Source organism: Typha latifolia, chromosome 2, assembly GCF_019914945.1.
Source record: "Typha latifolia isolate L0001 chromosome 2, TyphaL0001v2, whole genome shotgun sequence".
In the NCBI taxonomy this organism is placed as follows: domain Eukaryota; kingdom Viridiplantae; phylum Streptophyta; class Magnoliopsida; order Poales; family Typhaceae; genus Typha; species Typha latifolia.
The window spans coordinates 5,695,475-5,720,088 of record NC_133087.1 but is presented as its reverse complement, the minus strand read 5'-3'; the positions used below and the strand labels follow the sequence as shown (position 1 = coordinate 5,720,088).

The 24,614-nt window shown below is 35.2% G+C and overlaps 2 protein-coding genes across 3 annotated transcripts; one reads left to right on the top strand and one right to left on the bottom strand.

Annotated features, from left to right (window-relative positions):
• Positions 1–173: 173 nt before the first annotated feature.
• Positions 174–11,528, bottom strand: LOC140781543 (probable plastidic glucose transporter 2). Of its 2 annotated transcripts, none has more exons than XM_073127559.1 (15): positions 11,304–11,528; positions 11,039–11,218; positions 10,799–10,910; positions 10,649–10,716; positions 10,433–10,565; positions 9,751–9,850; positions 9,540–9,652; positions 9,351–9,444; positions 6,750–6,903; positions 6,498–6,641; positions 6,346–6,419; positions 6,095–6,183; positions 2,069–2,183; positions 1,063–1,247; positions 174–449 (listed from the first exon to the last, which is right to left on the bottom strand). In XM_073127559.1, the coding sequence occupies exons 2-14, from the start codon at positions 11,124–11,126 to the stop codon at positions 1,065–1,067; spliced, it is 1,467 nt and encodes a 488-aa protein (XP_072983660.1). In that variant the 5' UTR covers positions 11,127–11,218; positions 11,304–11,528; the 3' UTR covers positions 174–449; positions 1,063–1,064. The 2 variants fall into 2 exon arrangements, with proteins under 2 accessions (XP_072983660.1, XP_072983659.1); XM_073127558.1 differs by having other exon boundaries at positions 10,799–10,928; positions 11,304–11,445.
• A 6,079-nt stretch (positions 11,529–17,607) lies between these two features.
• Positions 17,608–23,628, top strand: LOC140781523 (uncharacterized). The gene is made up of 3 exons (XM_073127533.1): positions 17,608–18,111; positions 22,171–22,468; positions 22,679–23,628. The coding sequence occupies exons 1-3, from the start codon at positions 17,733–17,735 to the stop codon at positions 23,367–23,369; spliced, it is 1,368 nt and encodes a 455-aa protein (XP_072983634.1). The 5' UTR covers positions 17,608–17,732; the 3' UTR covers positions 23,370–23,628.
• The last annotated feature ends 986 nt before the right edge of the window (positions 23,629–24,614 follow it).

The window sequence follows — 24,614 nt, the reverse complement described above, 5'->3', positions numbered from 1 at the left end:
TAATAGAGTCGAGGCAAAAGATGGTTAAATTACCAGTACACAATTCTCTGCTAATTGAATACAACACCTGTGAACTGCCAAAGAAAAATTTCCCACAATTTTTCTTCTCTCTGCATGAGAGAGAAAAACTATCCTCGTTCCTTGTATCCAAGCTCAAGCGAAAGCAAATTAAGTTTTATGATATTAATCATATTTTCTATTTGTACTTGTTATAATCATCTTTCTAAGTTAAACCCAAAAATAATACGGTAAAGTAACACAGAATTACTGAAGAGCTAGCTACATCTCACTGATAACTCGGCCTCATAATATTAACAACAGTCTCTTGTAAGTCTAATAGTTACATAGATTTCACGACTATTAATCATCCTTGTTGCAAGTATCACGTTTGGAATTTTCGAACGCCAGTATATATAGAAGGATGAAAACTTTGACCCTGTAACTACTATCTGCAAAAAAGATTAAGAAGCAAGACAACATCATCACTTGGTTCAAAATAAAGAGAAGATGAAATAATTATAAGATAACTTGAAAGCGTTTAAGTTGCAAAATTCTTTCAACATAGTCGTGCGCGAAATGGGCAAGCATTGCAAAATTAAGTATAATGATCATAAAACTCATCGTCAGTTATAAATTCTTCACCCAATTCTCAGGATCCTGTCTCGACAATGTACTGTTTCTAGAGAGAGGCTAGAACTAGAATTCCACCTCACTTTGGTTTTAACATTCAGATGACTAACTTTTTAGTTTGAAAACCAGTCGCAATTATCACAAGTGGCACCACATGAGCTTTAGAAGCATAGATCTTAGAAAAAGTGATGTAGCAACATAGAGACAAAAGGTGAGTGAGAAGCCATCTGGAAAAAATGGTCTTCCAAGCTGGCTCATGAATATTAGCTTTAGTTTTAAATAATTAGATAGCTGAAAGTGATTATGAAATAAACCAGCAGGTATATATAGTCCATGAACATTGACAAGTAGTATTTTACGATAGGATTATCAGGTTCTTCAGCCATTCAACCTACCTGGGAGTGAGAAATAAATTAATTTATGAGATGGTACCTCTATTCAGATGACAGGAGTGAGATTTCGATTTCTTGAAGTGTCTTCCCCTTTGTTTCCATCACATTCCTTCTCACAAATATTGCAGCAATCAAACAGAATGATGCAAATATCGAGTACAACAATTGTGCGCCTAGTTTCTCCAGTAGCGGCAAGAAAAGCAAACCAACAAAAAAGTTCACCACCTGAAAATTTTGAAGGCAGTTTTGTTTAATAATTTCTTTTCTTGAGTCAAAAAGAAAATAACTAATCCTGGTTATGCTTAAGCAACTTCAACATTACCAATGCCATCATTATCTTCTAACATTAAGAACTAGACTAAATCAACATACTAAATATGCTAATAGTAAACTTAAAAAGTCTGAACAGCTATGAAGGATGGATGGTTCAAATTCTCAATAATCTGGTGAGGTCCATATAGGCAAGCTACAAATAGAATACTCATTTAATTCTTCCTGAAGAGTTTCCTGGTTCAAGTATGAAGTATCCAATTTTTAGAATAAAAGAAAATTTATGGATTGCTCTAATACATCTCAGATACCTTCTCAGGCAATTGAATGGAGGCAATGATCTTCGCTAATGACTATCTGAGGATCATCAATTTGTAGACAGACTTCTACATGGTTATTTAAGGCTTGGTCAGGAAGATTTGCTCAGTGGTAAAAATTGACATAAAGGTTTTATTTGCATTATGATATATAACACTCAAGGAACCTAATTCAGAGCTTCTTCCATATATGATAATTAATTTTAAAAAAACTTTTTCTTGTATTTGATCTTGCATTATAATTCTATGTAATAGTAACATAAACAACATTGCATCAATGTAATTTCATATACTCATTAAAATGTATCCATTTCATAGTTTATTATTTTTCTCAATTAAACAATTCTATAAATGCATAACTAAAAAGCAATTCTATCAAACAAAGGTTTCTTTATTTCTTGCATTGTTTCTAGATACTTAACGTCCTTCATATGAAAAACAAGATATGTCATAACATACCCAATGCACAGACATGCATAGAGCCATAGCCTTTGCCCGAATTTTATTGGGGAAGATCTCAGGTAAAAGAAGACCAGGGACTGGGCCAGCTCCCAATGAAAATGCCAAGACAAATCTGCAGAAGTTGTGAGCTTTGAGATCAAGTAAAGTTATTCCAAGATCTGGTAAATGCGTGCTACAGTGCAAATATTCAAAATAACATCCTATTTCCAGCATAATCTTATCTTCATCAGTAATGATCTAAGATACGCCTTTCCTTTTTAATCCAATGTTGGAAGCAATTGCAAAACTTTGGGCATGTGTTGGATAGAATGTCAGATTAGGCATTGATGTGTTCTTTCATGGAGGAAACTAAGACAACCAAGTGTGGTTTCAGAGATGGAAAGAATAGGATTTGCAAGATATCCATTTTAAAGAAATGAGGAGATGGAAGTAGAGAGAGAGAAAGAAACATGACAAATGATAATATAAACAAACACCAGAATGGAAATTTCATAGGACATGATGTCAACTTTGTCAAGGATTTATTTTTGCACCTCCCATCGATTTCTTTACCCTCACAAAAAAAAATGTGAAGACAGCATATCTATTCAAATCCTCAAAAAGAAAGAAGACCCTCACTTCCAATCTCTCCTATTCTGACCTGCACACTTCCAATCTTTCCTATTCTTGAACCTTCAGTAGTAGGTATCTGTTATTTATTTGTTCAAGTTCCAAGAGTTAGCTGATTCTATTAATTCTATTTTTCAAAGGTCGAAGAAATCAAAGAAAAATTTTACTCACTAGAAGAAATCTGCAAACAAATATTTAGGAGACAACACCCTTGGAATACTCAAAGTTAGGCAGATATCTCAGATTGTTTGACAAATGAAAATGAAAAATTGAAACTTATAACAAATAAAAAAAGGTCTAGAAAAATAAATATATGAAACATTTTGGAATTCACTAATGGTGGAGAAATTTTGAGAATCTAATAAGATATAAAAGTGTAATTTAGGACATATTAATTGGGTAAGTGATGTAACAATAGAATATTAGGGCATTAATTCATCAACTAAAAAGTATGCTAAAGAATTCAAGCATATGCAACAAGCAACTTTACTACATGATGGATAATAAGTGTAAACTAGAATTGACATATTATGAGATTAGCGAAAGTCATATGAAAGAACAAAGCATAATGAAAGGTTGAGTTATTGCCTATGGATTGTTAGGTTTTGTAATTGACAAATTGGTAACTAAACAAATTTATTCATAATGTACTTTCTCTAATTTTTACTGTATGAGATGTGGCATAATGTTCTATAAAGTTTGGAAGATAAATGAAACTGGTACGACAAAGATTAAAATTCGTTTGAAGGTTGTTCGAAGCTTATCCAAAGTTCATTCAAAGTTTGTTCAAATAACTTCGAACAAAACTCACCCAAAAGCACCGGTCATTTTCCAAGAGAAGATTTGAAGGTCTGAGTTTGAACTCGTTCAAACATACTTCAATTGTTCAAAACTTGTTCGAATAAACTTCGAACGAAATTTATCCAAGAGCTTCTGAAAACATTTAAGCGAAGAAGTGAGGTAGCTTGTCCAAACAAGTTCGAGCATACTTCGATTGTTCAAAGCTTGTTAGAACAAACTTCAAACAAAAATTACTCGAAAGCTCCTAAAATTATTCAAAGCAATTTTAAATGGGTTTGTTCAAACCTGTTCGAACATATCGAGAAAAGTTCACATTTTCTATCTAGATTAGGGTTTGAGAAGCCTACCTTTTTTGAGAGCTATAGAAGGGAAAGTCTTGAAGAAAAGAGGCACCATTCCTAGAGATCAAAAAATCTCCTTGGAGATCATTTAAAGGAGTTACGGAGAAAATTCCATTAGATATTATCTCAAGAGTTATAGAAGCAAGTCTATAATCTTAAGGGTCACTAAGGTTGGGTATCAAACACGAGAGCCGGTGCATTGAAGGGGAGTCTATTAAGAGGAATGTGGGTAATAATCAAGGTTCAAAAAATTGAGATCGAAATTGAGATGTGGGTAATAATCAAGCCTTCCAAGAAAACAATATGTATTTAGCCGGATCGGTCGTATTGGCCATATCGGTCGCTCGATCAAATTAGACTTTTTATAATTATATAAATTCTAAATATTATTTAAAAATACATAAAAATTTCTAAAAATTTAGAAAGGATGACAAAAGATAAAAAAAAAATAAAGAAATAAAACTATGATGCACTAAAAATTGAAAAAAAGAAGAGATTAGAGACAGAGCGAGTGGAAAAAAATCAAACAAAAAAAAAAAAAGTTTAGTGCAATGAAGAAAAAGAAGAAAAAAGAAGAAAAAGATTTAGTGTAAGAAATGAAAAAACTGAGAAAAATAAAAAAATTAAATTAAAAATTATACACCGCAATTTGTCAAAGTTAGATTTACGTCACCAGAGTTTACCGGAGCTAGATCTCTCCATACGAGAAACAATAGCTATATAGTAAAAAGAGAAAAAGAGAAACAAAAAGTGAAAGAGAGAGAGAGAGAGTTTGCTAGATTGGGATCGGGTTTGGCTGATCCTGATCCTTTTAACCATGGTAATAACAATCAAGTTAGTGCTTTGTAAACCATTGTTTTTATAATATTTGATTTGATCTCATAGAAGAGATTCGTGGTTTTCTAACCCTTGGTTGATAAGGAGTTTTTCCACGTTAAAATTATTGTGTTTGTTTTGCTCTTGTGTTTCGTATTTTAGTTATTTTTTATCGTTCTAAGTGAAATAGATCTTTTAGAAGTAATTAAATATTTTCACGAATGACTAGATCTAAAGCATACAAAATTAAGAAAAAAGACAATGATTACAATCTTGAATTATACATCCTAATATCAGCAAGTCCCAAAATACCAATGATACCAAATCACTCTGCACTATTGCTAAGCTAACTAAAATCATGAACTATACATCCTACGATCAGCATGTCTCAACTTACAGATAGTACTAATCTACCCCACTCTAGTTCCAACCAAACAGCGCCAAGCTTCATCAGACTCCTAAGGTGGCTACCAACCAACCAAAACCTACAAGGTTGTTGGCCAAAGCAAGACTTTAAATCAGTATATGCCTCATCACCATAACAAAGTTTCATGTTTCTTCATGATGCATCAAGGGTATCACCATCATTCTTGACAAATACAAGTCAGATAAAGCATTACTGAAAGTTGAGACAGCTCATATGAACAAAACTTCTGCAACTGATTGCAAGCATGTTAGCGAACCCTCAAAAATCCATGCCAGAATTTCAGAGAAAAAGAGGAGCATGCCATAAAATCTACAAGCCCAAAGTTGTGGGATATATTAGTGTATCTCTAATTGCAGTTTTGGCCAGTGCAACCAAGGAGAAATCCAACAAAAATGCTCTAGAAATAAAGAGATAGGAGACTATTGCACTAGAGTGGGTAATATTTTAGATATAATATACTCAAAAAATAACAAAATTTATCGTACTAGTAGAATCTTCATCAATTGGGTTTTCTCTATCCTTAAATGGTATCACTGATAACTAAGCCTAACCAAAGTGAAGAAAATGGTTAGGTAAAAGTTATGGATTATAGAAACTCTAGCTTCTAGGGCAAAACTAGAGCAGAAGAAGGATAGGAATTCCCAATGAAGGTAGGCAATAGCATACCATTACCACATAAAGAATTTGAGTATGGTCTGACAAATCAAGAAGTCATAACTAGAAGCAAAGATTTATTCCAAATTCCCTTAATATGAAAATTATGAAGTAGAACAATAAAACGGATATTATAAAAGAAACTACTTGTAGAATAACATTGAAGTTCAATAAATTATGTATAGCTTATAATTGCAGGATACTAAATGAAAGAGCCACATTCTCTAAATCTGCTATATATTGATGCATCTTTCAGGTACTGTAGCCAAGTATTTGAGTTCTAAAATACAAGAAGTTAAAATGTGTAAACAGATGGAAATTTGAAATTAAATTGATAACACTGAATCCAATTAGGAGTGGTCTCAAATTTCTTACAACAGCATTCCACCAACGGAGAGATAGAGAGATCCAGAACCTAGGTGATAGAAACTCGCTGCACTTGCCTGAAGACCCATTGCTGCTGCCTGCAGAGAGAATTCACTTATTCATTTAGTTGTTCCGTATTGCATACATGTATATATAGAATATAATGTATATATAAACACACACACACACACATACATATATATATATACACACACCACAACTATGCAAGAGAAGTAGGTTCACTAACTGTCAATAGTTACCATTCCAAGGAAACTCCCCAGGAGTAGAACCTTTCTTCCTAGTTTATCCATTAAAAGCATCGCAACAATCGAGCCTGGAGACAGCAAAGAAAGGCAAATGACTAAATTCACCAAGTCCCACAATGCTACTACAGTACAATAGTTCAGCTCACCTGATAGATTTGCAAGTCCCACACATATATTAGCAAGATTTGAGGGAACGCCCGCACTTTTAAACACGGTAGATGAGAAGTAAAATACAGCATTTATGCCGGATAACTGTTGTAAAGCAAAGAGCGTAGTTCCAATAAAAACAACTGTAGCAAAAAAGGAACTTTTAATGAACAATCTTCATAATGAAATAGAATAATGAAATTACACTATTAAAATAAAATGGGCGAGAAATTCATGGAATAGCTAGCTACCTCTGAAATGGCGACCATAGAACAATTCTGAATACTTTATGCTTTCCCCCTCATCTGCTCTTTCTGTACGTGACAGTTCTGCTACTGCTGTTTTGACATGAGATGCTCCCAGAAGCCTTTCAAATACAGCTTCGGCTTCACCAACTCTTCCACACTGTATAAAAACCAGTTATCCTCAATAGGAAGAAACACAGAAGTAACACAAATAATTCATATAACAACTAATAAATGCTTAATTACCAAGATAACAACACCGTCAGTCATGTTACTCTAGAAAAGCACAAAAAATACAAACTAAGTCCACTTTTCAGCTCAGAATGGCTTAGAAGAGTTCCAAAGGGTGAAATATCCAATCCAATATTAATCCCTTACAAAGTTCACACACCAGCATACTGAGAAGTTTACTCTTAACAGCAAGTAATTCACCAAACAATATACTTTAGTCAAGCAACTTTGAAAACCCCGATAAAAAGAATGTATTGATTTGCCCACACCAAGTAACTAGACATCTAAATGTTACTTATTAAGGAATAGAATTAGTGCAAATTGATTGTATTTAGAAGTTCAAATTGAGAATCCAAAGAAGAAATAAAGAAAAAAAAAGAAGAAAATGAAAATGGAAAAAGAACTGAAAGTAAATTAAGTAGAGGCAATTTGTAGTACTATCAAACAATAGCTTTTTAATTGCCTTACCCAGACAGAGCCAAATTGAGAGGAATTGATGCTCAATGGAATGTTTGTCTGAGGGTACTCCAGAGTTGTCTTAACCAACTTGGATGAGAAACATATTGATAAACATCTAGCTGCTCAACTCATAAGAGATAAGACAGGTATATATTTCCATTGTTAGAACATAATGAACAAAAATTTAAATATTCCCGAGATGTTAGCACAATCAGCAGGATTCCAAGGGCTTTTCCTTAAGCTGTATTCATGTTGTTTGTTCCAAATCCTGCTCTCAACAACTTTCCCTTTCTGCCTTGGGCTCACCGCAACCCCCAACTGCTCAAGGGCATACGCCTTTTTGGGAACTCCACGAGGGTGAAATATCTATGGCTCTCTTGTAGAATTAATCAATGACAGAGAGATACTTTGCACAAGGCCTTATGATTTGTGGCGTCAGTTTCTTTCTTGTTATCAGCCTGAGTTGTAGAGGTCTGGTTTCAGTGGTTTCAATGATCTGCCATTTCAGCTAATACTTCAGGTATTGGCGGAAAGAGTCTCCAAAGAGCGTGCATATAAAATATTAATATACATATACTCCAATATGTCTTTTCCTATATAAAGATATAAACATGATATTATCAAGGCCCAACAATTAAGAAGTGAAATGTAGATTATACACATTATGTCTCAGCTTGCAGACTGGATTATTTCATTATGTGGATGCCTTATATGTACATTTTGGTATTCAGATTATCTGTAGTATTCTGTTACTTATGTGTAAAACATGATCCTCCCTTAAAAACTTCTTAAACAGTTTCATATAGTGGCTGAAATCACCTGATCAACTAAACCTAATTGGTGACCAACTGTCAGTAGAAAAAATTGGCCAAACCACTAAAATCAAAATTGCTAGAACTGCCGATGAAAATCAAATTGACAAAAGATTCTGCAAAAAATTATGAAACTCAAGAAGTATGGAAATTGGCATGTGCTGTTCAGAGTTAAGACATTAGAAGAGAGAAATCTTCAATTGTTAGGATCTCCTGATGCAAAGTCTACTAAGACAGTAGCAATAATTAGCTGAATTTATTAATTTATGGCAATATGGTGGTGAGCCAAAGGACACAAATGAACCCCATATTTTTATGTATCAGTTCGTTGGCCCATTAAGACATGAATCAAGTGAATCCTTGAATATTGCCAGCTATAAACTAATCGCTAATTACATGTTTTACCATTTGTAGCTTCATGCTATGGCAAGGTTATGTTTTATTGTCAGAAAATAACAGACTCACATATAACTAATTTGATACTCCAAATTCAAATTGCAAAATGAACAAGTGCTAATCAATAGTACGAGGCTGAAATTTACATGCTTACTTCATTAGACTTTCTTACCCTACAAACCTATTATCTATCTTGAATCTTATTTCACCATTTCAAAAGCATCTTTTTCTACTGCTTTAATGAAGAGGTAAATACAAATCACAATGAACATTGAACTAGTGAAGCTAGTTCCAATTTAAAGTGTGCACTTATTCAGTCTTTTTCAGATGAGTTAAGTTCTGAGACTACATTAAAAAAATAAACATGAAAGTAAAAATAAAAATAAAAATTTATTGTCAGAAAACAATGAAAGCTTATTGGATTCATTGACATTCTACAAGGTCTTAGAGAAGCAAATATAGCCTACCAAAAAGAAAGACCAGAAATTGTTTTCATAAAGAACATGAAATCAGGGAGACCACCCTAGGAGGGATGAAAAGCACCACAATGAAACAAGAAAAAGTATCAATTCTGAGAAGAATGTTTGCATGAAATAATAAGAAAGAACACCTTATAGAGCCAGTGGAGGGATGAAGAGCACCACAATGAAACAAGAAAAAAGAACCAATTCTGAGAAGAATTTTTGGATGAAATAATAAGATAGAACACCTTATAGAGCCACTGAGGACTTTCAGCACAGAATTCCATCAAGAGAGCAAGTAAAGAGGCAGGAGCAGCAGAAACCCAAAAGCACACTCTCCACCTGCCAAGGTTATCAAAAGAGTTGTAATCAGAAGTACTGGGATTTTACATGTATTTAATCACAAGAGGAACAAGTTGGATCATAATGTTTCTCACCATCCAGTGACCTCCTTGACAGGGATCCCAATTAAGAGAGCCCCTAATAATCCAAGACAAGTTGCTATCTGAATAAAGCTACCATAAGTGCCCCTCAAATAAGAAGGAGAAACCTGCAAACCAAAGGAAAATGCAGTAAAAATTAAATTGAGAATTGGTACAGTTATGTTCCTTACAATCACCCCAGTGAGAAAATTGATCAGTTGTGTACCTCTGTGACATAAAGAGAAGCTACTGGTGGACCTATTCCCATCCCTGTTCCAACTAGGAATCTACCAAGAAGCATAACCTCCAGACTGGTTGCTGAAGCACTGAAAAAATGCTCCTAAATTATGCATCAGAACCCACATTGACAACTTTACCGACAAAAAACAGCAAGACTTTCTTTGCATACTACAATGTGATTTTTATGAGATTCAATTAATGCATTAGTAAATAGAAATAAGAAGAAATTACATGCTTTATCTAAATCTTGCTCAATAGAAGAAAATATCGGGCCAACAAAAGCTAAGGTACAAACTAGCATTAATAGTCCTGATAGTACATTGCAATTTCCAAACAATTCAATCAGATTCAAGTGACTTGGTACATTTATCTCTGAGACATCTGAAAATTGTCATGCATTTCTTTCAATAAAGGCTTTCCTACATCAGAGATTAATATACAGATGTATGGTAACTGCAAATATAGCAGGTGCATAAAACAAACTGAGCACACAACACTTCCCTTTTTGATATACAATTAAAGCAGATGAGAATTGCAAGATTTAATGGGAAAAAAAAGGAGATGCTTGTAGGACCCAAGAAGCTAATTTCAAACTAGCAGAAATAAATTTACACTTGTTGAATGTATGTAGAAATGATTCAATAAAATCCACAAGACTGATGCATCACCTCAATGAAGCTCCAATAATCATTGGCAAAGCACTCAACTGAAAAGCTCTGCATCGGCCGATCCCATCTGCGATCGAACCGCTAAATAAACATCCAACAAGAGCACCACCCAGACACATGCTCACCACAAGTCCTGCGCCAAAACCCAACTTAAAATTCCTTATCAACTATAAGAACCAAAAAGCAATCAAATTTTATTACCCTATCAACAATTACCTTCAGCAAGTGTGTTCCCAGCAAAACCAAGATCCACGGAGATACTCTCAAGCGGCTCATTAACAACACTACAACCCAAAACACCAAAAAGATCACACCACTACGCAAAAGATCACAATATTATGGTTCTGAGAGGGAATGCAGACTAACCCAATGTGATATCCAAATAAGAAGGACGTGATCGTCGCCACACATACATGCGGCAGAGATAGCTTCCACGAAGGGTTCTCATTGTCTTGCCCAATGGAATTCATCGATTTCACTGAAACCAAAAACCAACCTAAGAAATCATCCAACCCAATTTGATTCAACGCAAAAGAAGCCGAATTGGACCGGATTAAAACAGACCCATGTATCAAAACAGCGAGAAAAAACGAAGAAAGGAGGTACCTGGGCTCTCTTCGCCTCGATCAAGGGCATCGGTGAGCTCCTTTGACGACATGCGTTTGTAGACCGAGGAATTAAACTTCCACCGCATTTCCCCTTACCCTCAACTCTCCGAAAGATCCAGACTGAACTCAGCCAACACTACCCAGATGCGTATATATATACCAACTCCCTCAAGAATAACTAAAAGAAAGATTTAAATAGAAAGAATAAATAAATAAATGGGACTCTTGGACAACACCATAAACGGCGGGTGACGGATCTTTACCGCGGTTCCCCCTCACGTGCTACCGTGCGCCGGTGGGCGTAGAGCAGCGGTCGCGCTAAACTGCGACGTCCTCCCGTGTGCTGCGTAGAATAACCGCGGTCATGCGATATGTTGCAATATGCCGGGGGGTCGAGGCTAACGTGCGCCGCTTGGGTCCGGCCTTACGGTGGATGGGTTCCAGAAGTTTTTTCGTTGGTGGGGACACGAGATGGTCACAAGTGAAACGTGGCGGCTCCGAGAAAGCGTGACCGTGATAAATAATACTACGCACATGGGGATCCCTTCTTTGCCCGACACGCGTCGCAAATCAAAACCGTTAGGTAATTAGATCGTATAAGAGTACTGTCCACTAAGTATACTCTCATCACATGGCGCTAGGTTACATATAATTGTTGAAAAGAAGAAATCCTTTTGTAGAAGATATTTGACGAGGAGTTAGCGCCTTATATTTTACTTATTTTATTTTATTGTTCGGATTTTGTATTTAAAAATTTTATAATTTAATTTTTTTTCTTTATAATTTTTATTTAATATTCTAAGTTAATTTAGATGGTACTAAAAATATTATGTTACAATATATTTAATAATTTATATATTATTTAAATTACACATATCTTCTTCATCATCTTATTCTTTTCCATCTATCCCTATCATCCTCGTCTCTCCGACAAATCGTCGATCGGAGTGAGAATAGATAGAAGAGGAGGATGGAAAAAATGAGAGAAGATGGTAGCGACGACGACGACGGCGAGAGGAGGTGGTTGAGAAAATATGGTAGAGGGGAGGAGTGACAGGAGTATTTTAGTAATCTAGTTAGTGTTAATTAGTTAAAATAATATCAGGATGTTAAATAAAAAGATAAAAGAGTGAGGTTATAAAATTTCCAAAGACGAATGTTAATAATAAAATAAGTAAAATATATGGTGTAATTTTTATAACTCTCTTTTATAAAAATCTATGGGTTCTAGAATTATTTCATCTCAAATTTCATCAATATCTAAATTTGAGAATTTGCAAACATCCCAAAGTGAGAGAAGGTAAAAGCAAAAGCTTAAGATAGTTTTGACAGCAAATCGTTTTCATCGAAGAAAAAGGAAAAGTAATTACATGGAAGGCAAAATTATATGCCTCCCTCGAATAGAAATATATATTTTATTTAAATAATGTTTATATTTTAGTATAATAACTAAATAATATCTTAGATTTTTTTTAGTATATTAATCAATCATTCTCGCTTCACTTATTTTATATAACTTATAAAAATTAATTTAATAATAATCTAAAATAATTATTTTGTTCATAGATTAAACAACACCTAATTACTACTACTTCACATGAGACATAATTATTACTCTTTATAATAACATTCAATTAAATAATTGAATAGCTTATATTAATATTAGTTCTTTTCTTTTAATTTTAAAAATTATAATATTTCTTCGAGAATTAAAATTATTCATTGTGGAATAAGAATAATCTTATTTTAGTATAAGCCTTCTTATTAGTAACCATACTAATTTACTCTTAAAAAGGCATCATTTTAATCACTCACACTGTCTCTCTTCTCCTCACCCATAACTAATAAAAGTTATTTTAGTCATTTACAAAACTATCATTTCAATTTATATCATATCAAATATAATTATTACAAATTATACTAATTTATATAGTTAAACCCATGAATAAATTATATTGATATAAGCACTCTTATGCTGATATGAAAAATTAGAATAGCTTTATTTGAATTGTTTCCTGATCTGTGGCAATGATTGGTGTAGTAGGTGGGATGTCAATTCACATGCACAGGAAAAAGGTTCAGCAGCACGCCTGGCCTTCTCATTGACTAGATGTGTTACCAAACTCAAGAATTAATTAATGTAGGACTTGATACCCCTATTAGGCTTAGTAATAGAAGTTAACAAATGCATATAGTGCGATATCACTTGCTAGTCCTAAACTTAAAACTACAAAATGGATAATAATATTGATGGAAGTGGGCTAATTACCATTATGCCTCTATTAGATAGGACTTGCTTTTGCTTTCAAAGAGAGCAAGGAAAGAATCTGGCGACCAAATTTTCTTTCTATTCTTCTGGACCAGGTTGTTGCTACTAAACTCATTTCTGGCCTCAAGCTTGCTAGAGCATCTCCAAGTCTCACAAATATGCTATTTAGAGATGATTCTTATAGGCTGAGCCACAAAGAAAGAATCTCGGTAGCTCAAGGGTATTATAGATAGTTATTACTCTTTCTTTGACCAAACCCTTAATTTTGACAAGTCCTCGATATATTTTAGCCCGCAAACTCCTCTATCAACACAATCAACGATTATATTTTCTTTTGGTAACGGGCTCATGCTCGGCTTAAATATAATATTTACTAATATTATATATATATATTAATATAGTTATATATAAATACATTTATAACCATGAAATCTTTAATCTCATAGCTCCTACGATCCTTTCTCTATCCAAACCTAATCCTAAATCTAATAAAATTCTCTCCAACAAACCCAATTTCTTCCTCTTCCTCCTCCTCTATCGACCAACGACCTGTTCCTACCTCTTCTGGCAGCCTCCGCCTCCTCCATTGGCATCAGCCTCCTTCGTCGATATAGGCCCCCCCCTTCCTTCACCTTCTCATCCAACCTCCTCCTTCTCCATCGACAAATCATTGCCTCCTCCTCCTCTTTCTTCGGTAAGCCACCGCCTCCTACTCTTCCTTTGGCCTTCTCCTCCTACATCAACCACCTCCTACTTCGACAAGTCGTCGTTCCCACTATCGCCTTCTCCTCCTCCTCCTTCGCAAGCCATTGTCCCTATCATTGCCTTCTTCTCCAATCAAGCTTGGGCTTGTCTTGGGCTCAACTCGGGCTCGGTCTAGCTTGACTCGAGCTCAGCTCGAGTTAAGTTGAGCTGAGCTTAGACATCAAGCTAGGCTCAAAATTAATTTTGAGCTGAACCTAAGCTAAGACTAGCTCAGGCTCGGCTAGTTTACACCCGAACTTATTGGAGTATTATATAAAAGAAAGGAAAATTCATCATTTCTTTTTCTTTAAGCTTTTTGAACAATTGATCAATATTAAAATAAAATTCTCTGATTTTAAAACCCCCAGTACTAAACCTATGCCCATTTAATTTCAAATGGATCTCTTGGTGGTAGGGGTGTAATCTATTCAAGCTTTATTTAAGCTTCGCTTTAAATTAGTTTCGAGCCTAATCTAAAGAATCAAGTTTGAATTATTTAATTTTATTCCAGCATATTTTGAGCCTATTTTAGACATTTGATAAGTAAACAAGCCCTTTTCAAATTAAGACTGAATTAAGCTTGAACCAAACTTGAATTGGATCAAGCCTATATCTTAGCTTGAAATGAATCTTAGGTAGTCTATACTTTGTAAAATCAAATCAAATACATAACCAATTGAATCTAATATATATTATTTATATTTATATATAAATTGAGTCTTATCAAGGTGTCTTGTTCTTAAGCTTGGCTTAAAATTATTTTTGAGTGGAGTGATGGAGTCAATTTTTGCTTCCTTCTCTTATTTCATTAGTTTAATTATTCAGTCGGGTCTAATGTTGAGACCTATTGTATGCACTTATTTTTATCATATTATTTTAGCTGATTTGCACCAAAAATTAATATATTTTTCTTTTTTACTTATCGACCTATTTCACCTTACTCATTATAGAGTTATCTATTTTATAGATAAAATAATAGTAATGCCCTTACTATTTTTTTTTTCAAAAACATAGCTATCGTCACTTTTATTAGGGTGATTTATACCCAAAACATAGTGCATTTTTAATTTTGTTATTTAGGCCCATTTTGATTTTTTTTTTCTTAAAAGTTGGGTTAATTCCTTGTTTTCTCCTTTTAAGTTTGCCTTTATGGTGCGATAGGATGGGTCTAACAATTAAAGAGTTCACAATAATGAGATCGAATAAAAAACTAACTGTGATGGTTATAATTAAACAAAAAATAGCCTCGTTCCATCGTTTTCTAAGTATAAATTATGCTTAGGGTTTTGCTTCATCCATTGCCTTCTCCCCCAAAATCTCCTCTAGGGTTTATAAAAATGTTATTCTATGTCACTAGGAAGTATGATCTTCGAGAAGACATATTATATCCTCATGGTCGACACAAGATTTATGTTGTTGCTTTGAAGTATGTATTCTAGTACTAATCTTCAAATTTTGTAGTTAGGAATGATTTGAGATTTTTGTTAATTAATTTTTTGCTGTCTTTTCATTATTCGCCATTAATGTTCCTATTCTATGCATCATAGTTATTGAACTTAATCATCATTTTTTTCTTAATGTTTTACATTTATAGTTGTATGTTTTGTACTTATATTCCTACTCTATTTGAAAATCTTTTGTTATCGTGATTTGACAGATAATTTAAATTAACCAATGATAAAGACTAGAAAAAGATATTATACTTATCACATTTAAGTGTCAACAGCAAGAAAAAAAAAATTAGAACTAACAAAAGGGTGAAAAGAGATAGAGACTCTGACACTCAAACTCAACTAAGTTAATATCTTGTCATAAAGGAAGATAATTTGAATTAATCCAATGACAAATACTAGAAAAAGATATTATACTTATCACATTTAAGTGTCAACAGTAAGAAAAAAAATTAGAACTAACAAAAGGGTGAAAAGGGATAGAGACTCTAACGCTCAAACTCAACTAAGTTAAAATCTTGTGATAGAGGAAGATAATTAGGACTAAGGAGAAGACAAAATCTCCCTACAAAAAGTATAGGTTGTCTAAAGTATGTGCGATAATTTCTCGTTACTATGCAAATAAAATCAAAGAAGGGTTTAAGTTGGTGTGTGATCGACATTTGATGATTGTGTCAAGAACATCTTTTAAGTTTTAAGTTGAGTTTCATGAAGTCTCACAGGAACATCACTTCTTCAAGGTAATTAAGGTATGAAAGAGTGTATCAAAATTAATTCTTGGCAAATTCAAGTTTAGATGGTAGTAGTGAAAATTATCGTAATTCTTTGATTGTCTATCAACAGTGAAAATGTACTATACGATACGACCAATATAAAGAGTGAAAAAATGGAGATGAACTCCACAAAATTTTTCATAAATAGAAACTTCATTCATGGAGCAACAACAGTTGAGCAAGCAAATTGAGATTGTCAGGGTGAAATTGTCACCCTTGGACGAACGATAAAGAGAGTGCTTTTAATTTTGTTATGGTGTGCATTTAGTATTTATTCAATAATATTCAATTTTAGCGCAATAATAATACTTGCTCATCAGAACTTACACCTTATATCCAAAATCTCTAAGATATTGATAAATATTTGGGAATTGGTTGACCATGAATTCCTCAGTTTCCTTCTCTGGATAGTTGAAAAAGATTAAAGGGATAATTCTCTTTTTACCCTCTAAACTATTATTATTTTCTACAATGACCCGTTAACTTTTTTAGTACATAATGACCCATTAAATTTTTTTCTGATACATAATGGCCTTTCTAATGGAAGGAGTCAAGTGAGGTATATTTTATAGTTCGGGGGGTTATTATGTACCAAATAAAAATTTTAAGGGATTATTGTGAAAAATGGTGATAGTCCACTTGTGAAAAAAAATCGGACGATTAAATCTAGAAATGCCACAGACTAAAACCAATAAAGTAGAGTTGATGTATGTTGTGTTGAGAGAAGCATCCACAAATTTTTCCATAATTATATTATTTATTTTATATTTTTTAATTACTATCTTTATTTCCACATCATATCATAGTTTTAATTCTTATTATTCTGAAATTATAATTTGAAGAATACTAATTATGTGGCTAACTAGTTAGCTAACCGAGGAATAGAGAATTTCGGTTCATTGGGGTTGGGTATTTACCCTCTGAACTCCATAGTTTGGTGTATGGAGATGTTTCACGTATAGCTTTATATTCTTAAGATATTTTGTGCACTTTGTGGTAATTTATTGCATATTTACATAAAATTTGTTTAGAAAAAAGAGCATTAGTATTTTGATAGGATAAAAAAGATTAGTGTTAAGTCATTTCAAAGGATAGATTTAGAATTTGAGAATAATTCAAAACTTAGAATCATTTTAATTTTCTCTCTCTCCTCCCTCTCACCTTATATAAATAAACAACTATTTGGTTACTGAATCTAGTAAGGACGAGAACCAAACACCACCTTGAACTCGGGCTTTGACTTCAACTCGTCGCATAACGTCCGCATGCGACGATCCATCCGACGGTGGATCTGAGATCATTATTATACCAAATTGAGAACGTGCCACACAGAGGATTCGGATCCGCTCAAATAGGGTTTGCAAGAACGAAGTTTTGCTACAATCGAAAAACGTGGTTGACAAATATTTCTTCCCCCTCTTCTAAGCCGTGGTCGAAATCGAGCGAAAGAGAGAGATGCGTCCTCGCGAGAAAGAAGAAGAGGCGCCGCCGCCGCCGGAACCTTCGCCTGAACCGTCGGCGCCGCCTGCTAGGACCGGCGGAGGTCTCAGCAGCATGGTTGTCCGGCCGTCGGAGAGCGCTGGACGAGGAGGAGACGCTAACGAGCCAGAGGAGCCACGTGCCACCTCCGCATCCGCCGCCCCCGGGAGCCGGAGACCTGACTCGCCGGATGCACGCCGCCGTGGCTCGCTTTGGGACACCCGCCGCCGAGGCTCGCCGTCGGATCCGAGACGTCGCGAGCCGTCGCCGCCCTTCCAGCGTCGTGGGACCCCGCCCGGATTCCGCCGCCGCGGTAGCCCTCCCGGTCTCCATGCCCGATTCCATGAGAACCAAGGTCTGCGTCAAACCCTAGATTCTGGAAGAAGTACTTAGGGTGTTGATTGCAACTATCTTCTTGTGAAATATCCTTTCTTTGGTTTTTTTTTTTTTTTGATCGGTCTAAATTAGATCTTAAAGGACACGAAAGAGTTTTCACCTAGCCTTGCTACATACGGTTGTCCAATGTTCTTTTGCCTTACCCTCTTTGATCCATAGATAAAATAATTGCGCTTCAAATTTATTCTTTAGGAAATATACTAGTGTTTTCAATAAAAGTCATTTTTGGTACTTGGTTGAGTAGACACTAAAAGGGAAAAAAATCTGGAGGTAATTAAAATTGAAGATCATGTCTTAGAAATATAACAAGAGTTCAATCCTATAATCCATCCAACATTTGTTTGAAACCATGCACTACTCAATGCATGAAAATGCTACCTCCTTTTCTCTTGCAATGAAGCAATGAATCATCAGATGCTATTTTTAGAGTAGTATTCCTTTCATGTACAGTCATGTAGAGAATGAATTTTCTGCATCACAACATAAGTGAAGAGTCTCTCTATGATGCTATATTTTGATCGGCTTCATAAAACAAATCTGAAGTGGTTTCAGCATGTTATACACAAATCTATAAAATTCCTTATGCAAAGATCAATCAGCTCTGTGTTTGAACAAATTAAAAGATTGTTTGACTACAAATTGTTGTGAAATCGAATTAACATGCATAAATAGCATAACCTGAAGATGAAGTGCAAGGCCTGAAGCCCTTATCTTATCTGAAAATAAAATGAATTTGCAGGATAAGATAAATTAAGAATTTCCTTCACTAGAACATTCACTTAAGCTCTCATTACTTTAGATATTTTGTACCATTCTTTCCATGACAGAACTCTGATCTGGATTAAAGTGTTCCAATACTGGAAAGTTCCATTATTAGGCTACTGTAATTCCTTGGCCTTGTTCATTTTAGGAATAAGAACAGTTCTAAAATAAGTATTCATATTTGTTATTTTGAAAATGAGATTTTTATGAGATTTTTATTTTAGGAATAACTGTTTATATATTCACTTGTATTCTAAAATAAGGGTGTAATAATTTACCTTTGATGTGATATAAATTGAAGGAAGATGTCAATTGTTTTTTTGTTTTTATGTAATTACGATAAATACTTTTGATTTGATATAAAATAGATTGATGAATTAGATATCAACAGTAAATTAGTAATTGTATTAGTGTGTTATAAGATATAATTTTGATGAATAATATTTGTATTATAGAATATGACTGTTATGAATGTTTAACTGTTATTCTGAAATAAAAAATTGTATTTCAGAATAAAGAAAAAGTTAAAACTGAAGTAAATGGGGACTTAGACAGAAAACAGGAATGTTGGACAAACCTTCTTTTACCTCTGTCTGACTAACTTATGATAATTACATTTATTTTTAATGATAAATAACGTCATATTATATCAGCCTTTGCTGTGGTTTGATAGACAAACATTCTCTTCTTCACTCTAGCATACAACTGTCCCCTTGAGGCATTATGAATTTATGATTTTATCAGATAACTATAGATTAAACAAAGGTTATGTGGTCGCTAAGACAATTCATGGCACTTTTTTTTTTTAATCTTTTGGAGCATAGAGTCACATGCATATTATTATCATTTTACAACTTCCATTATCTGACCTGACAACCATAATGAAAATTTTTATAATTGATTTTATTTTAGGAACTCTTTTTTTCAGAAAAATCATGTTGACTGCTGGGTTGTGATTACTACTATATCTTTCGATATAATTTACTTCCTTCGTAAACATTTAAGTAAAAGTTTAGCTTATCATCGATCAACCAAAAATATGGTTCAGAAAATTTGTATATGATGAATTCAGTAAAAAAATGCTATATATTTTAAACGTTCAGCGGTAGTTCCAAGCAGCTACCTTTAATTCTTTTGCTGACTTCAATGTTCAGTGTAATGGTCAAGCAGTACAAGCTTCAGTATAAGCATGGAGAATAAATTTTGCTGTTCTGCTGTAACAATTCCAAGTTGGTTGGCTTGGGTGCAAGATCCTTGTCAATGAAGTCAGAATTTTAGCATTTATTTTGGTTTTGGCAAGTCACTTTGTCAAAAAGATTATTGGCTATGACTGAAGATTTAGTGTGCTGGATGGATATACTGGCTTAGTAGAGGCTGGTCATGCATGCATGCTGTTAGTATATAGTATTCTTAATTTTGCTGCCATTTCTCCTAGAGGCAAATAGCCATGGTTCGTCCTAGTCTCCAGTGCTGTATGCTTGGGCACCTCTTACGATGGAACAAAGTTTTCTTAAGTTATGCTGCTAATGATGCAATTAGCAGGTATTGGAACTTTTTACTAGGAAGTCTTGAGGATTGCGAAGGAAAGTTATCTTGCTATGTTCATCTGGTTTATCCGTTCATTGAGAGAGAGAGAGAGAGAGAGAGAGAGAGAGAGTGAGAGCGAGAGAAAAGGATAGAGGGAGAGGGGGATAGAGAGAAGCCTTTCGAGCATTCTCATCAATTTGATACCACTGCAAAAGTTTGATGCCTGTCGACCACTATTTTGAGCTCATTGGAAATTTGTGGCCTTCAAAGTTAAAATTGGGGTCTGTTGGAGCTTCTTTTGTGTTACTTGTCTACATATTGAGGGTCATGTCAGTATTATCATTCAGACATTCGGCAAAATTAAACTTCTCAAGAGAGGCTGATTTCTTTACATTTACTACTTGAAGATTGTGGCACTGGGTGATGAAAATAGCAAACATCTTGATTAATACTTCTGCATAAAAAGATGATAATATTGGTTGCCTGATAAAAAATTGACACCTGACTGAGGATATAAAATATGCTTACCAGATGCTGCTGAAGCGTAGGAAACTAACAAATGTTTACTATCATTCGGATGAAGGAAGAAGAATGAAGGATGAAAAATAAGCCGGATAAACAAATGATTTTATGTGATAAGGTTGATCACATCTTATCTCAGATGATAAATGATAAGGCCAACTTTGTTCCTAACTTGCGTGAGTATGCAGAAATAGATGATACTTGGTTCTATTGACACATTTTATATAGAAGCACATTGTAGCCTTTTGGCCTCAAAAGCAATCTGATGCGGAAAAATGGGTAAAGTCTCTTATTGTTTAAATAGCCCATTTGTCATTATGATGACTTATAGAAAAGCTGGATCAGATGGATTGGTTCTTTGATTTGCTTGCATCTTTAAGTTTATAGACCATTGATGATTCATGAGGGATTGCTTCTTGGTCCTCCGGAATATGGTCTTGTAGAAGGTGGTCCTTCTAAAACTTTTTGATGTTTGTTAGAAGAGCAAAACTTAAGTGCTTCAGAATCAAGCTACTGATGCTGAAAATAAACTTGAAGGGAAGAAACACAGTAGAACTGGGAGGAGAAATTTTCTATTGTATCATTATGAGCATTTTGGTTCTATGTGGCTTTCTTGGATTGGGGTTAAAATTAGAGGGGAATGGACATCATGATTTATCTCTACGGATGATAGGCTCTCTGGAAATTTGGCTTTTCTGCATATCCTTGGCAGTAAGGATGCTATGTGGTATGAGTTAAAAAATTAGCTTCTTGAGTAATCTCATTAGCATTGGATTTTGCCTGAAGCACAGTTGAGGGATGGCTCATTTTACAGTAGTATCTCTGAAGCTGTATGGGATGCCAATGCCAATTGGATAGAAGATTACAGTAGCTTTTAGTATGAATCTTTGGATGTTTAGGTCTAAACTGCATAATGAGGTAAAGGCAACATATTATTTAGTTTTGACTTTTGTATTTCTGAATGACAACCATTGTATGTTGCAACTTATAGCTACATTGTTGACACGAATTTCTCACATCTACTTTGTAAATATATTTGTCATCCACATTAACCATCCTTTCCTGCTAGATTGGATCTTTTGCTGCAGGTCATTCTGTTTAACTACCTGTTAGTACATCCGTGATGTAAACAGATTATCTCGACTAGCTTTTCTTATTTTCAGAATTAATATCTTTCAATTTAAAGCTTTGATGGTTTTGTTTTCAGGATATCATGCAGGTTCTCTTTCACCTCCACGGAGGCGAAGGCCAGATGATGCTCACTATGGTCCAGATTTTGATCACATGGTTGGCACACGTTACGGTCGTGGAATTCGAGGTGGTAGAGGAGGTGGGAGATTCCGAGAGATTTCACCACATCATGGCTTTGGGAGGGGTGGGCGATCATCTGGAAGAGGCTACAATGCGTCTGGAAGGGGGCTACCTGCCTTTGAAGGAGATTATGTGCACAGAAATGATCCCAATTTATCACCTAGAGAAGGTGATTGGATCTGCAGAAACCCCACGTAAGTCCTTTTCTGGTCCCAACGCTGGGATGCCCAAACAACTGGAGCAAAATCAAGGCTACAATGGGCTTCACCTAGTTTTGTTTATTTTCTTTTATTCAGAGATAATGATCTTTGAAGTCTAATTTTGATTTCTTTTTCCACTTGGTACATGCTTTTTCTCTCTTGTAGGTCTTGCTCATCAAAACTAATATCCTTCTTTTGTTTCAGATGTGGAAATCTGAATTTTGCTAGACGAACTCACTGTAACAACTGTAACAAATACCGCTATGGACCTGAAGTTCATGAATCCAGCCGCAGCCCCCGGAGAGCCTATCCGAAATCTCCTCTCCCTCGAGGGTCTCCGACAAGGGATCTAGGTCCACCAATTGACCGTGCCTTGCGAAGAGATGTGGACAGATACAGGTCCCCGCCACGTAATTGGGGCGCAGGAGATCCGAGAGAATTTTCAGCTCGCTCTCCTTCAGGGCGTGTTGGACGCATTGCAGATCAAATGCGAAGGGAAAGATTGAACTATCATGAAGATCTTGAGTATAGGGATAGAGGGAAATTTGACTGGATGCTGCCGGAGGAGAGGGATCACAGGGGACGTGGACGGGATGGTTTTGTTCCTGATAGAAGAGGATATGATCGACGGTCCCCATCACCTCGTGGTCCTTGGTCACGAGATTTAAGGGAGAGAAGCCGCTCTCCTATAGGGGACAGAGCACTAAAGACTTCTTTTGTGGGCCGAGGTCGAGATGGTCGGGACTATGTTGATTCATATGCAGGCCGAGGTCGGGCTCGTGATGTGGATGTCGGCCGGGGACGTGGTTATAGGCAGGGTGCTGGTTCTTTCAGAGGCCAAGGTCGGGGTGATAGGCGGATCATGGCCAATGGTAGGAATGATGATATATACTAGAGCAAGATAAATCATGATCAGACCATCTGTTGGCGAAATTCTGTGGTATCAGATACTTTTTGTGGGGGAGAAATCTATCAGAAACAGAAACTTCAGCTTATAAGTGTTAAGATCCTTTTTGTGTTATTGGTCAAGAGAATTTCTCACTGTTCCAGACAATCATTGAGGTTTTGCTGGGTTCTGTGGCTAAGAGAAAATTTCGTGTGCATGTTATTATGATTATGTTTCTGTACTTATTTAAGGCCTCAGCATTGCATCAGATTTTTTTTCTTTCTGTGCTTCTGGTTGAGGATTAATACTAATTGATTGCTTTTGAGATGCTTCGGATTTCCAAGGCTAGATGGAGGCGAACTACTTCAATCCGTTGGACTTTGATGTGACCGGAAACTTGACAATCTCCTGATCCTATATCTTTATTCTTTCATTTGACAGTATCATCGTTCGTCACTGCTTGTCCTCTGATACAATGTTCATGGTTTACGAGGATTGCAGCCTTCTCACTGATGTCAATTTTCTCCTTATTGGAATGTTTGAGAGGTGAATAATGGAGCGCTTTGGATGGATTGCAAGCACAACGCCGTGGATGGATGGCACTGCAACTAAGACTCAGTTCAAAGGATATTATGTTTGCAATAGATTGCAGTGCTCCTACTGTTTCTTTCAATAACATGGAGTGGTCTGTAACTCTGGACCAAAGACAACACTGGAAGGTGTAAATACTTTCAGGTTGGTGTTGTGTGTTAGCTAGCCCAAAGTATGCAGGAGGTCCAGTTTTACATGCAGCAGTCTTATAATGGGATTGATTAAATTTGAGTGAACATTAGCGTTGCACTCAGCTCGTTGGATTGCATTAAGTTGGGTGGTCAAGGGTTATGTGTCAAAACCCTTACATTCATTGTTCATTCCTTTAAACAGACTATCAGGTTACTTTTTGTGTGCGTGTGTGTGGGAGAAAGTATCAGGTAATATTTATATCCTTGCATTATTTTGAGAGAAATCAAAGATCTCTTCCAATGCTTTGTGATCAAATGTAAATTCATGTATGCTAATTACTCTTGCACCAAGAAATACAGTTTAGTCAACCTATGTGAACTTCACGTACAAAGTATAGAAATGCAGTAAACAACTGTCGTTGAGGTGCCAATGGTCCCTAAAATACAAGCAAACTCGTAATATCTTGATAAGAAGGGGAAGGCTCGTGATCACTCATAACTCATTTTTCAACCACATCTGTATCCCGTTGAT